The sequence below is a fragment of the Gallus gallus genome, chromosome 2 (assembly GCF_016699485.2).
Source record: "Gallus gallus isolate bGalGal1 chromosome 2, bGalGal1.mat.broiler.GRCg7b, whole genome shotgun sequence".
NCBI classification, from domain to species: domain Eukaryota; kingdom Metazoa; phylum Chordata; class Aves; order Galliformes; family Phasianidae; genus Gallus; species Gallus gallus.
This window is the reverse complement of record NC_052533.1, coordinates 41,652,185-41,667,687: the sequence shown is the minus strand read 5'-3', so window position 1 is coordinate 41,667,687 and position 15,503 is coordinate 41,652,185. Positions and strand designations below refer to the sequence as shown.

The 15,503-nt window shown below is 37.2% G+C and overlaps 1 protein-coding gene across 4 annotated transcripts in view; it reads right to left on the bottom strand.

Moving 5' to 3' along the window:
* The window catches only part of NEK11 (NIMA related kinase 11), a 98,297-nt gene that overhangs the window by 66,969 nt on the left and 15,825 nt on the right, over positions 1-15,503 (bottom strand). For 3 of the 4 annotated variants that reach the window (XM_025147490.3, XM_040692898.2, XM_003640741.6), the window contains exons 3-5: positions 12,723-12,888; positions 7,570-7,688; positions 1,495-1,559 (exon numbers count right to left, since the gene is read on the bottom strand). In XM_025147490.3, the coding sequence (XP_025003258.2) occupies positions 1,495-1,559; positions 7,570-7,688; positions 12,723-12,888 (350 nt within the window). Of the gene's footprint in view, positions 1-1,494; positions 1,560-7,569; positions 7,689-9,515; positions 9,887-12,722; positions 12,889-15,503 lie in introns of those variants that run through there. The other variant, XM_025147491.3, reaches the window with a different exon arrangement.

The following is a 15,503-nucleotide window of genomic DNA, read 5'->3' as shown; positions in this document are numbered from 1 at the left end:
ACCTCTGCTCACTTTTCATTTTTTATATTAAGAGCCATACCCTCAGCTTGTATAAACTGACAGAACTTCAGAGGTCATAATGCAAAAACAGTCTGATGCAGAACGAAGAATACTGGTATTGAGACAGAGATCTACTTAAATTCCTGATTATCACTTCGAATACAACAGTAACTTCTTATCGGAGTTGCCATCTCATTTAAAATTAATTGGAAAGGCTTGACCAATTTGTACCTAAGATCCATTTAAGAGAAAGGAACTATCCCGTACCAACCATTCTTATATTTGCAGGAAATAGGCCAAAGGATTTTTATAAATACCAGGTTTTGTCCACACTATCTGGTAACTTCTACAGATAAAAGTTAACAACACTGCTGGGATACTACGAAAGATTTTACCCTGTCAGAGCATGTAGTGAATAGCTCTAGGCATCAGAGCTTGATACTTTGGCACCACGGTGATGAATACTGAAAAAATAATCAGAAATAAATAACTGGAAACCAAGTTGTTGCAATAAATGCTTGGAACTCTTTACAAAAAGGAAGTTAATATGAAATAGCTTCAGTGACAATTAAGTGCTGAGCTGATCCTGCAATTACTGCTTTTAGCAAATAAAGAGAATAAACTAAGTTATGGACCAGGATATCCCTATTAGATTAGAAGCACAAATAAAAACAAAAATATACTAATACAGTATTAACATTTCAAGAGCATATGAAAACATTTATCTATTTGCATAAACTCTTTATGTTTATTGTTAGACATAATAAACTGACTGGAAATTAAAAAATGACAGAATTTTAAGTGTGGGTAAAAAAGGAATAAGAACACAGATCTACAGAATGATGTAGGTGCAAGGGGCCTCAGGAGGTCACCTGAACATAAAATCATAGAATCAGAGATTCATTAAGGTTGGAAAAGACCTCTAAGATCATCTAGGCCAACCATCCATCTACCTACCACCAATACTGCCTGCTAAACAATGTCCCTAAGTAGCACATCCACATGTCTCTTGAACGTTGCCACAGATGGTGACTCCATCACTTCCCTGGGCAGCCTGTTCCAATTCCTCACCACACTTTCAAAAGAAGTAGTTTTTCCAAATATCCAACCTGAATCCCCCTGGCAGAACTTGAGGCCATTTCCTCTCATCCAATTGCTACTTACCAAGAGAGGAAGCCAACCCCCACCTCACCACAAGCTCCCTTCAGGGAGCTGTAGAGAGCCATAAAGTCTTTAAACCCCTGTCTCAAACCAGGACCAGTTTAAAGTTACATGAGGGTGCCCAGGTCCAGGCCTAGTTGTGCTCTGAACACCCTCAAGGCTGAGATGTCACCGACTGTTTGGACCCTGTTCTATTATCTGATAGGTAAATGTTTGACCACTAAACAAACATTACATCCAATATCACTTCATTTAAATCTCCTTATTCACAGAATGTCTGCTGGATTGTTCTATCATACTAAAATGTATCTTTAAAAAGTAAGGAAATCTCACCAATTTTAAGAAGATTATTCTTCAAGAATATGTTCTTAGTTTTCAAATCTCTGTGAAGTATTCGCCTGTAACACAAAATTAAAAAAAAAAAAAAAATTCAATCTCATCTAATTGAAGGATTCGCAGTCAACTATCAAGTTTCTTAAGTATTTATCTTCTTTCCTTGCCAGGAAGGACAGCTCACCATGTTACAGTCTAACTCTTTAACAATGCACAGACGATGGCATTAAGGAGTTTCAAATAATCATAGAGATGCATTCATGGACACCCACGTGCAAGCTAAGAGGCTAAGCAGACAGGATAATAAAACTGAGCCCAGGAATCCTAGCTAGAGAATACAGATACAGGTTTAAAATGAGCTGCAGAGGAAAGGAGAAAAGCAAGTCTTCCTGTATAACTCTTCTTAAAAGTGTTATGTACTATTTACAGCCAGAAGAATAAGATGTATCAGAATAAGGAATGAGAAAAACAGTAATAAGCTCAGGGAATCCTCCTTCAGAGAAAATGTACTACTTGAAAGACAAATACATAATACAGACTAGGCTAGTTATACAATTTTTTAAAGTAATGGTCTGGAAGATAAAAGAACCTCACAAGGATAGAGATCAAAAGGAAAAGAAAGAGAGCAACCAGCTCTTACAGACTTATGCTTCTATCAAGGACTGAAGCAGCATCAGATGCTGCACACCACACTGGGACAAACTGCATCTCCTTGTTTTTTTTGAAATCTTAACGCATGACAGGAATTCTCCACCCTATTAGGGAAAAATATATATCTCTGCAGTACACAAAGCGTAGTCTGAATGTATTCACCAATAACAATTCCAAAAGGGTTTCCTACAACCTCAGCTAAACTTGAACTCAACCACTCTGAAGTTCATTATAGCTTGGGTCGTACACAGCGTTTGTCTGGAACAGCATTCAGCACAGACTGGCTACTGAAACTGGTATTACAAATGCACTCCTTGTACATAAGTAGATTTCAGTTGTTCTTGAGTTGTTCTCAAGGATTATGTCAAATTGTATTGACTTACGGAAGTCTTATACACTGAGACACTTAAATGATTTCCAAAATAGTTTGCACATGAAGACTATAAAATGCTTACTCTACAGCTCAATTTAAACCAGCTGTTTAGTCCACATCTCATTTGAAAATCATTTCTGCAAGAAAACAAACATATTGGTTTTTTACTTTTCATTTTTTCTTTTTATACCCTGTTCATAAACAGGAAGGAAAAAAGAGTAAAATAGCTACTAGAAGATACTGTAATGCACACACAGTCAAACAAGAAAACATTTGTATTTTCATTGGACATTAAAAGAGTACTTTATACTTCTTACGGATTTTTTTTTTCTGATTTTTGTCATGAAAATAATACCTGTAGTGAGAAATGTGTACATCGGGAAAAATGAGTGCTTTATTCAGCATGCTTCCACTGATGTTTATAAATAATTTATTCTTTACTTTCTTGAGCAATATGCGTACATTCATCACACATTACATCAGTGAGGAAATTAAACTAACGTTATATTCCTCATTGGTTTATAAGCCCACATGTATACATAGTCATATATAAATCTTGCTCTGTTAATTTAGATTCATAAATTGTTTCCTTAACATGCATCGCACAGAGCCTCTCAAAGAAGTTGACTTCACTGAGTTAGATTTTTCTTGAGTTACATATTTGTTTTTGTTTGGTAGAAATATAACCGCACACTCCTTGAACAGAAAAACTGGGTAACTGTGATCTGAATAACAAGCATTTGAATAACAAGCATTTTGGCCACATTAGCTTGAAATAGAATGTAACGTTAATAAATGCTTGTGACATATTGATTCAAATTTGATGCAAAGTATTGGCATTACCAATAATTGTAAGATCCCTTTTATGTATTAATATGATTAAAAAAAAAAACAGTGATGTTTCTCAATACTAACCACTTCATTCTGCCTGGATATGTCAGACAATAAACAAGTTACATGCTGAAACCTTAACCGAAACAACTACTTTAATGCTAGCAAGAAATAAATATACGTTACCAATAAATTAACATGATCTAACTGAGCCCCAGTAAAAAACTTAATCTAACTTGACAGCCAGCAAAGTGGTTATTGATATTTTGGGTAGAAATTAACACTTCAGGATGGTTTTAAGCTTGGCCTATAAATATACCTGTGCCTATGTTCTATAGAGTATCTGCTTGTTGTCTCATAGTGATGAAAAAGTAGCGTGGATCACTGAGCAGCAGGCAGCCTCCTTGAATAAAGATTCTCTGCAACCTACTAGCAAGGGAAGCTAATTGAATCTGAAGTTGTTGATTGCTGTGAAATACTCAGAAATGTATTTCTCTTCTCTCTTTCTGAAGATCTATTTTGAGAACTAAATGGTTCTGGACAACTGTGGATCCTGTACTAGAAAAGACAACATGAAATCCAGATAAAGGACTTGGGCAAAGCCTGCTACCCTGTAGACTGAAAGCAACATATTTGTTTGCATATACAGTAACCTTATCAAAATCTCAGTGTTGGTATATTATTCAAGAAGATGAGCAAAGTGATGGATAACATAACGGTCAGCTTTATTCAAACAGAGGTTAAATGAATTATGGTCTCATTGCCTGATTGCTGAGGGATCCATTTTGTGCCCTGGTGTGTGTTGGGCTACAAGCATGCCAGATACCAGATGATGATTCTACGCTAACTCTGTGTAGATAAGGTCACTGAAATTATGTTGCTGTCTTTAACTTTTCTTCTTGGTTATACAAATGACAAATGAGGATTCAATCTATTTAATTCTAGATAATTTAGCTTTCAAGTTTAAATTCAAAAATTTTTCCAATTATGTAAAATAGACAATAGATGGCAAAGTCACCAGGAGATATTCATTACTCCTCTGGGATTTATGAAGCATAAGTAAGAGACATGAATGTCTAAACTGCACAGTTTTTCTTATTACAGGGGGAGAAATGTGAAGCAGAACAGTTCTTTTTAGAAATAAATCTCCAGCATGAGAGTTTTCAAGAAGTGGAAAAGTTCAACTAAATCTGTAAAAGAAGCACAGCCATATAATACTCTATGTCTAAAACTAGAAATAATTATTTTTTGCTGTTCTGGAATAAAAAGTCCCATCCACAGTAGCTGGATTTTCTGAGAATTGGCCTGAGAAAGCCCAGCCCACAGGCAATGAATATGTGAAGCTTCTAACTCTAGGGCTAAGTTTTCTTTCCATTAGAACACAATTCAAGTATGTATTATATGCTTTTTCCCATATCGGTAGAGAAGAAATAATGTATGACTCCTTTATATATAAACAGAGAACTGTTATTATATGTTTATAGTAGTATAGTAGTTTTAAAGCCTATGCTTTCCCATTTAAGCTTTTGTTTGGCTGAATACTAATAAGATAGAGAATAGGCTTTCTTGTGAATACAGTTAAAAACATAATAAAGGAAATGCAAATACAAATAAAACTGTCAAGACATTTGTATGTGTCTGGAGAGGTGCTATTAAATAGCTCTAATTCAAAGACAGAAAATGAAATGCTGTTTGGAAAATCAAATTGTTATTTTCACTGGAGAACTCAGTAATTTAACATACATATGTATATATTAAAAAATCATTCATAGGAGTTCTAAAAAGATTTTTTTGAGAACAAGTAGAAGATGAGAAAAATAATGCAGAGAAAAAAAGCAGGCAAAAAGGATGTTTGGGAAAAAAGAAGGTAACAGAGGCATAAGGAAATAAGCTCATGCAATCTATTATTTTGCATTACTCTATACAATGCACCATCTAAATGCATACATTAAAGAAAGGATTTCATTGCAAATGGATGTCCCAGATTACCAACTTTTTTTATGATAAATTATTAAACTGGATTTCAAGAAAAGGGTGGGAAAAAAGCACTAATAGTTCAGTTAAACAGTAAGGATTTTTATTCCCATTTCCCTCTGTCCTTTCTGCCTTAGGTGAACACTGAAAAACACAGCATCCTGAGCTCTCTCCCTGCTGTGCAGCCTGTGGGGCTGGCATGGCACATCGTGTACAAACCCTGTGTGTATTACTACAGAAGGGGAGTTGAAAATAGATGATCTTTTAGATCCCTTCCAACCAAAGCAGTTCTATGATTCATTCTGTGATATTGACAATTAGGAACCAAAATGTTCTGAGTCCTAGACAGCAATTCACTCTGTCCTCTTCCCTCTACAGCTTGACACTGTAGGTGCAAAAACTCATTAGGCATCTCTCTCCTTAGGTCAAAGGTATCCTACGTACTTCAGCTCAACTCAGAAATACTCTTTCTTGGTGACAAGTGACTGTCCCCCATCTACTGCTCTCTTGCAGCTCAAGGTCAGGCCCTGCTGTGAGATAGATTTGAAACAGTCATATCAATTTGGTGCTGCTTTCAGCCTCAATATAGTGTTCATAGAATCTATTTCATATTCACATTGGAAAAAAAAAAAAAACCTGTGTGTGTGTGGGGGGGGGGGGGGGGGGGGGAAGAATTCTCATCTCTAGATTCTAGGTGTAACCTAACCTTCAAACAGCAGCTTTTCTCTCTCTCCACTAGCTGTACTAATAATTTATGTCATTATTCTAGGCAAATCGGCTCATTTCCCCACAACAAGCACCTAAACTGAGCATGGCACAGTGTAGATTAGTTATTTACAAGTGGCAAAGTAGATGCCATACAATGTGATTGAAGATAAACATCCTTAGTCTCTAAGATAGTCCTTGCAGCAAGGACATTTCTAATCCTGAATGTTCAGTAAGAAGAATAATGGTGCAAACGGTTCATCCTGGCAGGATGAAATATGCTGGTCTCTCGGGCTACAATAGTCTCCAGAAAGGACTTTGTCTTGTACATTAATGTGGTGTTTCAGAGCTGCTAACATACAAAAGCAACAGGGAGGAGACAGAGGAGAAGAGAAGATGCTGAAAGCCAGGCTGACTTCATGTATCTCACTGCTCCTGAAAGGGGCCCTTGTATTCCTATCTGAGCAGCTGTTCCTCCAGCTCTTTGCGTAGCAGCCTTCTCCTCTTGCCTCAACACAGAACTGTCTCCCTCATATCTGTTGCTGTGCTAAATATTCACACCTAGCTCCACAATGACAGCATGAGATGACACAGAAAGAGGACCAAACAGGTTTCATACACACGTCCACTACAATGGCAATGATGGAACTGTTTAAATCACTGAAATCAGCCTGTGTAAATGACACTGCAGGCACTCACAGAGATGACCAAGTAGGTATTTACCTGTTGTTATCTCTGTTCAAACCAAGTGTGATCTCCACAGCTGTTCAACAGTCTGCAAACTTGGGCAAGAACTGTGTGTGGAGCAGGCTACTAGGAGATAGTTGGAGTGCCGGATCTCTATGGCTCACATAAAACCTCTAAAGTCCTGCTTTGAGACCTTATTTCTGACCTTGTTTACCTACAGCAGGGACATTTTTAAACCAATACTCTATGACACTCCATCAGATAACCAACTTGATATCTGTGGTGGCATGGGATCTTGCACTATTGGTTAAAAAACGTGCTAATTAATCATATACCACTGTCTGAATGACCTGAAGCAAATGATTAGGTTAATCTTTGATGTGCTGTTAAAAGAAATGTCAGCTTTTAAAGAATATATGCGTCTAACTTCACTGATTTCAATGGGACCACATCAAGCATATACATTTGATTCTTCACACTAAACATCTGCAAGAGTTATTTGCTGAATCCGCTTCAAAATGCTGCCTTTATTTTGAACTTAAACTCCAATTTATTCTAACAATATCAAACAAATTCTATTGTGTTAGATTTTTCACTTGGCTATTAGAAACATTAACACTGAAAGACATCTACTACTGCACTGCTAGAAGATATAATATGCAATGTTCTTGCATGGTGGCTAACTAATTACACTTTAAATTTACTACATATGCCCTATAGCAGCTTGGTAAATAGGATTTTATACATACAGAAAACAATCAATATGGTTTACTTGCCATTTGAACATGTACAAGAAAGTAAAAGTTTATTCATTCCCTTCCCAACCAAATGTTCCCGTATTAAAATGACTGTACCTTTCATGCATATAGTTGACTCCAAGCAACAACTGTATAAACCACTCTATTATTTGCCTCTGTGTGAATGACTTCCCACATTCTTTGTACTCTTGAATTTTATAGTCTAGATCTCCACCCTGAAAAACATCACAACAGATTTGTACATTTAAAGTAAGTTTTTAAAATGTCTTCTCCTTTGTGAAAACACAGGACTCCATTTTCTTACACCTTCAAGGCTCCATAGCACATAGTCAGTAAAATTAATGCTTGCACATGAATTTTGAACTCTCACAGCACCAAAAGCATACAGAACTGAGGACTCAAATGAGATCAAGCAGTCTGGCTGCCTAGGGAAAGTAGGTCAGTTCTCGCTTAGTGTCACAAAAAATTACCAAAGTTCTCTGCTGTTCTCACTTCACATCACCCAGTTTTAAACACGTCCATCTGAGCTGGTCACCTCAAACTCCCTTTATAGTTAATACAAAGGAATAGGCAGACAGTGTGCAGTTATCTCTGCCACGGAGGTGTTTGCCTTAGGAAGACATAGATTCTTCATGATGTACAAGTGCTGTTTCTCTACAAAGGCTTGCAATGACAGCCTACACTGAGTGGCTCAAATGTAAACACCTTAAGTAGGCAAAATGACTCTACCCCGACCTGTCTAACCAATGGCTTGTAATTCTAGGGAAAACACTGCCACTTAAGTCGAGCAATGCACAGTCAAGAGACATTCATTTATTATGTTGACATAAGCGTAATTAAATAAACTATCCAGTTCTCTTAAAATAATTGTGATACCTTGTCCTTCTTTGATACTCTTTTGCCAGAAGCAAAGCAGAATTCAAGCACCTAGAATCTGTAGCACGTGTTATTAGGAATATTTCATTAAAAACTACAATTGAATTTTGATGTAACACTTGAAATGAAGCTATGTGATACACAGCATGCAATGTCAAATAAACTGGAAAATATATAAAGAAAAAGACTACTTGAAAACTATAAATGCATATATGTGAAAAAATCATCTGAAAAACAGCATGATGAAAGAGGCTCTTGAGGAGAGTTAAATGAAAACTGTTTATTTTGCTAAAAAAGAGAGAGATGGTTGCCTGCTGGTTATTTATCCAGTTTATAAAATAAATGGCTTTTGTTTATAAGAATGCACAGTAGTGGCAAGATCTGTGTTGAGGTAACTAATCCCAGAGCAAAGGGACTGTGAGTCATATTATATTCTAGTGATTAATTACCTTGCACCAGGACAACTTATTCTGCATATATCATTACTTCTGCATTACACATTCTGCATAAAATCAAAATGTGTATGTGTGTGTGCGTTTGCCATTACACAAGAAAATAGTTTAATCTGTACCACTGTGATAAGCATATAGAAAACAAACCACTGGTTATGTTGATACATGTCATTTCCCATCATCAACCTTTCCCTGTACTGTTCACGCTTAAAATGTTGAAGTCTGTTCCATGGTTCCCAAAACCACTGTGCTTCACAGTTAAGCTCCAAAATAAGCAGGTTCTGTCCTTGCACATCCATACATTTCTGAGTGGACATGAGTTTACAATAATTCCTGTGGTTCTTAAGTCTCTAAGAGTTGCAACACTCAAAAGTAATTATGTTAAAAAAAAAAAGACAATGTGTTTTGTCACATATCATATATGTGTTCCCTAACAATGTCCTGCAATTTCTAAATTGAAATGTCTGATTCAGCTCATTTATGGCTGCAACTCTCCATCTGCCTTCCTACCGCAGTCCAGAGAGAAGCTCTTCTGGGAGCTTGCAGCTCTGAGCAGCTGCTCTCTCTTTGCAACTCCAAATGTTCAACAGCTTCCCCCTGGATGCTCACAGCAGAGCAGAAAAAGAGAAGAAAAGGCATTGCTGGGTACCCTGCCGCATGGCTACCAGATGGGCTGTGTCTAAGCCTGCACGCACCTCAAAAGCACTGACTCACCTACTCCAGATGGCTGCCCCAGACCACAGAGAGCCAATAGTAGCAGTAGTCCAAGACTGAGGGGCTGCTCCAACTCATGGCAGCTGGCTACTATCCCCAGGGGACTAAACAGGTAAACAGCTGAAGTGAAGCAGCCTCTGATCACCATTTCTCACTCTCCCAGTGTGTCCTCTTCCACAATCATGCACTGACGTGAAAAAATCAAAGAAACGTAGGACCTAAAAAGTCCTTCAGATGATCTAAGAAGAGCAAAAGCAGTCAAATAAAGTACTACGTGTGCCCTCAAGTAATTGTGTGGCTTTCGACAAGATTGGTCTCAGTGTCCTGCAGTTAATTTAAGCTTAATGCTATGTCTAAGAAAGGGAAACAAAAATGCATTATTACAAATTTGCTGAAATACTACAGCCATGAAACTCTGAGGTTTATTAACCCATTTTTGCTCTTTGGAAAGCCAATATAATGAAGTCCATGAGGAAGTTAACAAAGTGGAAGCGAAATAGGAAGCTTCCAGGCTGCGATTTGTATTTAAATGTCAAGAGCATCAAACACATCAGTAACTTAAAACAGCTCAGTACCAAGGACTGATGATGTGAACAGGCATTAATTGCTTGAATTATTGCTTCTCCTTAAATTTCCTTAGAATATGTATGTTCACATCACAGTGAGAATGCAGTGAAGAGACAGAAATAATTATCTGAGGAAAAGTGCAACTAGTTCTGATTTTTGATGTATTAAAATGTTACAACATTTAAAGGCAATACTTTGTTTGCATTTATAAAAACTGTGTTTGATTGGAGTCCAATTTATGCCTCAAAATGAAACCCAAGTTTCACAAAAGCAGAAGCTCATTTTTGTTTCAAATTTGAATTACATGATAACGTTCATATTGTTTATACATGTAAGATGTTGAATCAGGACCACTGCCAAAAAAGCTTAACAAAAAGAAAGAAACAGAATACACATACTTCTTTTCTATAATTTTGAGAGAATTCAGTTATAATAACAGATGTCAAGCCGAGCAATGGAGAGCAGTGTTCTCTTTTGTTCATAGGATAGGTATAAGACAAGGCAGCTGCTTTGGAGGCTCACTACACTATTCAAACAAGAATGAACAAAGTACTGCAGCTAATGAATAAGTCACAGTTCTTTGGAGAAAACAGAATAAGGCTGAGAGGGTAGTTCTGTTTCCATGCCAACTTGATGTTTATTCTTTATTTTGAGTCTGCCCAAGAGTACAAATTACTGCCAAAGAGGTAATTATTCTGTGCATGAGAAACTGAATGTGCTAGATTTCCAAACAAGGATAGATCAGATAGCAACGCACAATTCCCACTATATTAAAAGACAGGCTACAGATACGTAAATACAAAAGTATACCTTATAGAAGTACTCAAGGTAAAATAGGATAGCAGTATGCAAATATAACAGTATGCAAGACCGTACTTTGTACTTTCATTATCTGAACAATTGATTTAATACATCCTAATTGCTTAATTGCAATAATACAACATAGTCTGCCCTTCTGGAAAAATCAGAAGCAAATCCTTGTGGAGCCAGTGTCATTCTGGCCTGACCTAGTAGACTCAAAAATGAAAAGATTCAGCTGCACAGTGAACACATCCATTTCCTCATCCTTTATTTGCCCTTTTCTAATACATCTGTGTGCGTTCGAGTACATGCCCACTGGATTCTAGGGCTATTCTGTACTTAAACATTTCAATTCAGGGCAGTTGACTTTATCTGAATAAAAAAAAGATATCAAGGGGTGCTACAACAGGTTTGGATTATTACTGTGATTACTATCATGCCCTTTTCATTCACCAATAACTTTCTTTCAGACAGAAGAATAAAAATAAAAAGCAGTGGACCAAAGACACTGGTCTACTCCCATAATGCTGCTGAAAGAGGCTCCTTTCTACAGGATCAACTGATCTGGTTTTGGGCCACTCTCTACCCACTGGCAGAGAGACAGTGAATCACAGTGCATGGGAATATCTGGACAGTTAGGATAATCCTTCAGTTCTCAGCTCTGAATTTCCAGTAAGAGTTGACGATATAAAAATTCCATTAAGCCCCAGCTGTCAGACATTCAGAGCGTGAAGCAAAGAATTTATGCATGAATATAAGAACAGTACATTAACAAATGTTCAGATTGCATAACATAACCAAACATTTCAGATATAATAAAAAAATCCCAGCTATAATGTGCATTTAACTGTCATCAAAGAAGGCTTCTAAGGTAGGAATGACTGGCAGAAACTTTACTTCTTTAATTATTCACATCAAAGTTGGATGTTTGGAGAAATGTGATTAGCTAATACAAGCCTGATGGTAGACAGATAACCCAGTGGTCCAACGTCATTAGCTTTCAAAGCATTTCAAATATCTAGCAGAGCACAACTGAACAGTCTGCTTCACAGATTCATAAAAAGAGAGCTGTGTGTATAACAGATGTTCTAAGAACAGCACATCTATATTTAATGCAAAAGTAGTCATTTGTTTCATATAAACTCTTTAAAAGTTGGCTTAAATATGTTTAAATACTTACTTTACAGCCTTAAGACAGATTTTATCAAGATGTTTTAAACCAAATGCTGCAGTCAAAAAAAAAAAAACAAAAAAAAACTGGTAATTATACAGCACTGTCTCCTACTTAAGAATTTGTTGTATCCCATACACTCTGGTCTGACTCATCAACTATTCTCCATTTTATAAAGTAAATACTGCTACCAAACTCATCACCCACATGATCAGGCTTAAGCTCTTTGTAATCAGCTCCAATTCACAAGACTTTTCCCTTACTCATTTGCATCAGATTTCACAGTGCACCTCAAAAGTCCCAATCTTGTCCTCTCTTACCTATCAGTACTGCATACATGGTACAGTCTTTCTGAGTTCATCCAGAAATCTCATAATCTATCTGCATCAAGTCTTTTAATACCAATTGCAGTAATCAAAATGAACTAGTATTTAAATAACCTATTTTCTCTTCTCTGGTTTGTTTATGAGCTGTGAATCTATGAGCACACACGAATAGGTAATATTGTTTGAAAAATGCCTAAGAACTAGCAGGTAGTAGCAAACTTAACAAATGAGAATAAAATACAGAGTGAAACATTAAAAAAAAACTGGTCTAGGTTTCTTTTAAGACCCTATTTTAAAGCATGCATTCCGTCAAATTTCTTCAAGGAAATCTAAATCTCTCACCTCACAGTACTCAGTGATAATGCAGAAACTATCTCGCTCCACAAAGCTTGCATAAAATTTGACAATGGCTGGATGGTCTAATTTGGAGAGTAGTTGTGCTTCCAGGTTTGCTTCAACTGTTTCATTAGGCTTTAGGTCTCCAACAGAGATTTCCTTCAGAACCTTTCTAGAGGAAAAAATAAATATTCACATTAGCAAAACCAAAGAAAAATCCCATAATGCTCATAATCCCACCATAATTTCTTAAAATGTAGAGCAGTAACATTAGCCAAGTATTTGGCAATAGAAACTAGACAAATATGGGTAAACAAAGAGCATGCATTCAAATGCCATAAAACCACTAGTCACCATAGTGATCAAGCAACATTTTTAAAATGCTATTTTGAAGGATTTTTCACACTAATTCCCTGCTGTACTGTTTTCTTTATGACACGTTTTCACTGCTAGGGATTACTGCATAATAATAAATATAAATTAAAAAAAAAAATCTCAGTGATTTCAAGCCCACTCAGAGCGTATGCTCAAGATTTGTACATGGAATAAGGAGTAGCAAGAAACAATCTGGTTTTGCTGCTTCTGCCAGAGCCTCTCTGTGGAAGCATGAGAAAAAAATCACAGAGGTCAACATTTCTATGACTGTTTTTCTGATTAAAAATCAGGACACAGATTTTTTTTTAAGATCAACTTGCCCTTCATTTGAACACCTAAATGGAAAGAGCAAATCTAGATTCGAAGCTGAAATCTAATCCTACCATTCCAAAGAACTCAAAACGTCAGTAGTTAGTTAGCAGCAGCACATAGGCCCTGAACATCCTAACGTGGAAAAAATTAAAGGGATTTTTTTTATATTCTTCAACTTAAGCATATAAAAGTGCCATGACAGAATCCCTGATTCAGACTCAGCTCTACACTGTACTTCAGAGATGTGCAGTTTACTGTCAAACTGTCCTGAAAAGAAAACCTGTAGGACATAACACTCAGATGAAGTATATTCTGTTGGGATCTTCCTGTTGAAATATCATTCAGAAAGCATATATCATAAAAAAGCATACAATTTCCATATATCTTACCAGGCGTTCAAGCATGGATCATTGGTCTATACCTGAAGGAACACTTTGAGACTACTAGAGAATATCATGGTATTTTATTGAAAGAAAGTGATAAATTTTCAGTAGCTTGAAAGGTAAGTTCCACACCAAGGGATGTCCTCACTGTGCTTTTAATGATTTCCCATTCAATACAGCATGGTTGTAAAAACACATGAGTTAAACATGACAGCAATAAAACTACAGCAATTCAATTAATTTAAGGAAAAAAAAGAAAAGGTGTGTTCCTTCATAAGAAAATGTCTTCCTAACTCTCAACCACCAGTTACTAGTATAACAATGCATGAATTTTTGCCTAGGCTTGCCTAGTCCTCATACAGCCGTGCTATTTGATTTGTCTGCATCTCTAGAGACAAGGCTCACTGTACAAAGGCATGTAATACCTACTACAATATTCTCATCATCCATTGACACAGGAACATTATACTTTCCTTCATATAGATCACATCACAAAACTGACAAACACAATGAGCCCTTGTTAAACATCACTTAATGCAACATCCTTGTATGCCCAAGACAGCAATGGAAGCCTGATGTGTTGATGTGTGGGGATAGCTTGTCATCTTAGTCCCTCAGAGATTCTGATGCTGTCATCAGCTGTCACACTACAAGACAGGTGTTTTTCTTATTAAAATTCACTGCTGGCAATACAAATCAGGAAAATGTGCTTCTGTAAACAAGAGATTGAGTTTCTACTACATAATGCTAATTCATAGCAAGAACTCGAAGACATTTGCATCTGCAAAGAAAACTTTTGTCATACAACCAAGATGGTAGGTGCACCATTTCATAGACTCATAGAATGGTTTGAGTTGGAAGGGATGTTTAAGATCATCTAGCTCCAACCCCACTGCTATAGGCAGGGAGACCTCCCTCTACACCAGGTTGCTCAAAGCCCCATCCAGCCTGGCCTTGAATGCTTCCAAGGAGGGGGCATCCACAAACTCTCTGGGCAATCTGTTCCAGTGTCTCACTACCCTCACAGTAAAGAATTTCTTCCTAATATCTAGTCTAAATCTACCCTCCTCCAGTTTAAAGCCATTTCCCCTTGTCTTGTCACTACATGCGCTTATGAAAAGTCCCTCCCCAGCTTTTCTGTAGGCCTCCTTCAGGTACTGGAAGGCCGCTTTATTGTCCCCCCGGAGCCTTCTCCAGGCTGAGGAGCCCCAGCTCTCCTCACAGGGAAGGCGCTCCAGCCCTCTGATCATCTTCATGGCCCTCTTCTGGATCCACTCCAACAGCTCCATATCCTTCTTGTGCTGGGGACCCCAGAAGTGGACGCAGTACTCCAGTTGGGGTCTCACGAGAGTAGAGTAGAGGGGTAGAATCACCTCCCTCGATCTGCTGGTCACACTCCTCTTGATGCAGCCCAGGATACAGTTGACCTTCTGAGTTGCAAGCACACATTGCCAGCTCATGTTGAGTCTTTCATCAACCTATACCCCCAAATCCTTCTCCTGAGAGCTGTTCACAAGCCATTGTCCACCCAATCTGTATCTTTGCTTGGAAAACACTACCTGTGCTTTCTGTTGAAAAGGTTTGATTTTGCTACATTTAATATGAAATGGCAACTGGACTTTACACCTTCTGAAAATCTTTATCTACCTCAGTAAATAAATTTTTAAAATTGTTTTTAAAAAGCTCCCTATTGGCTAAGTATTGACAAAGAAGTAAT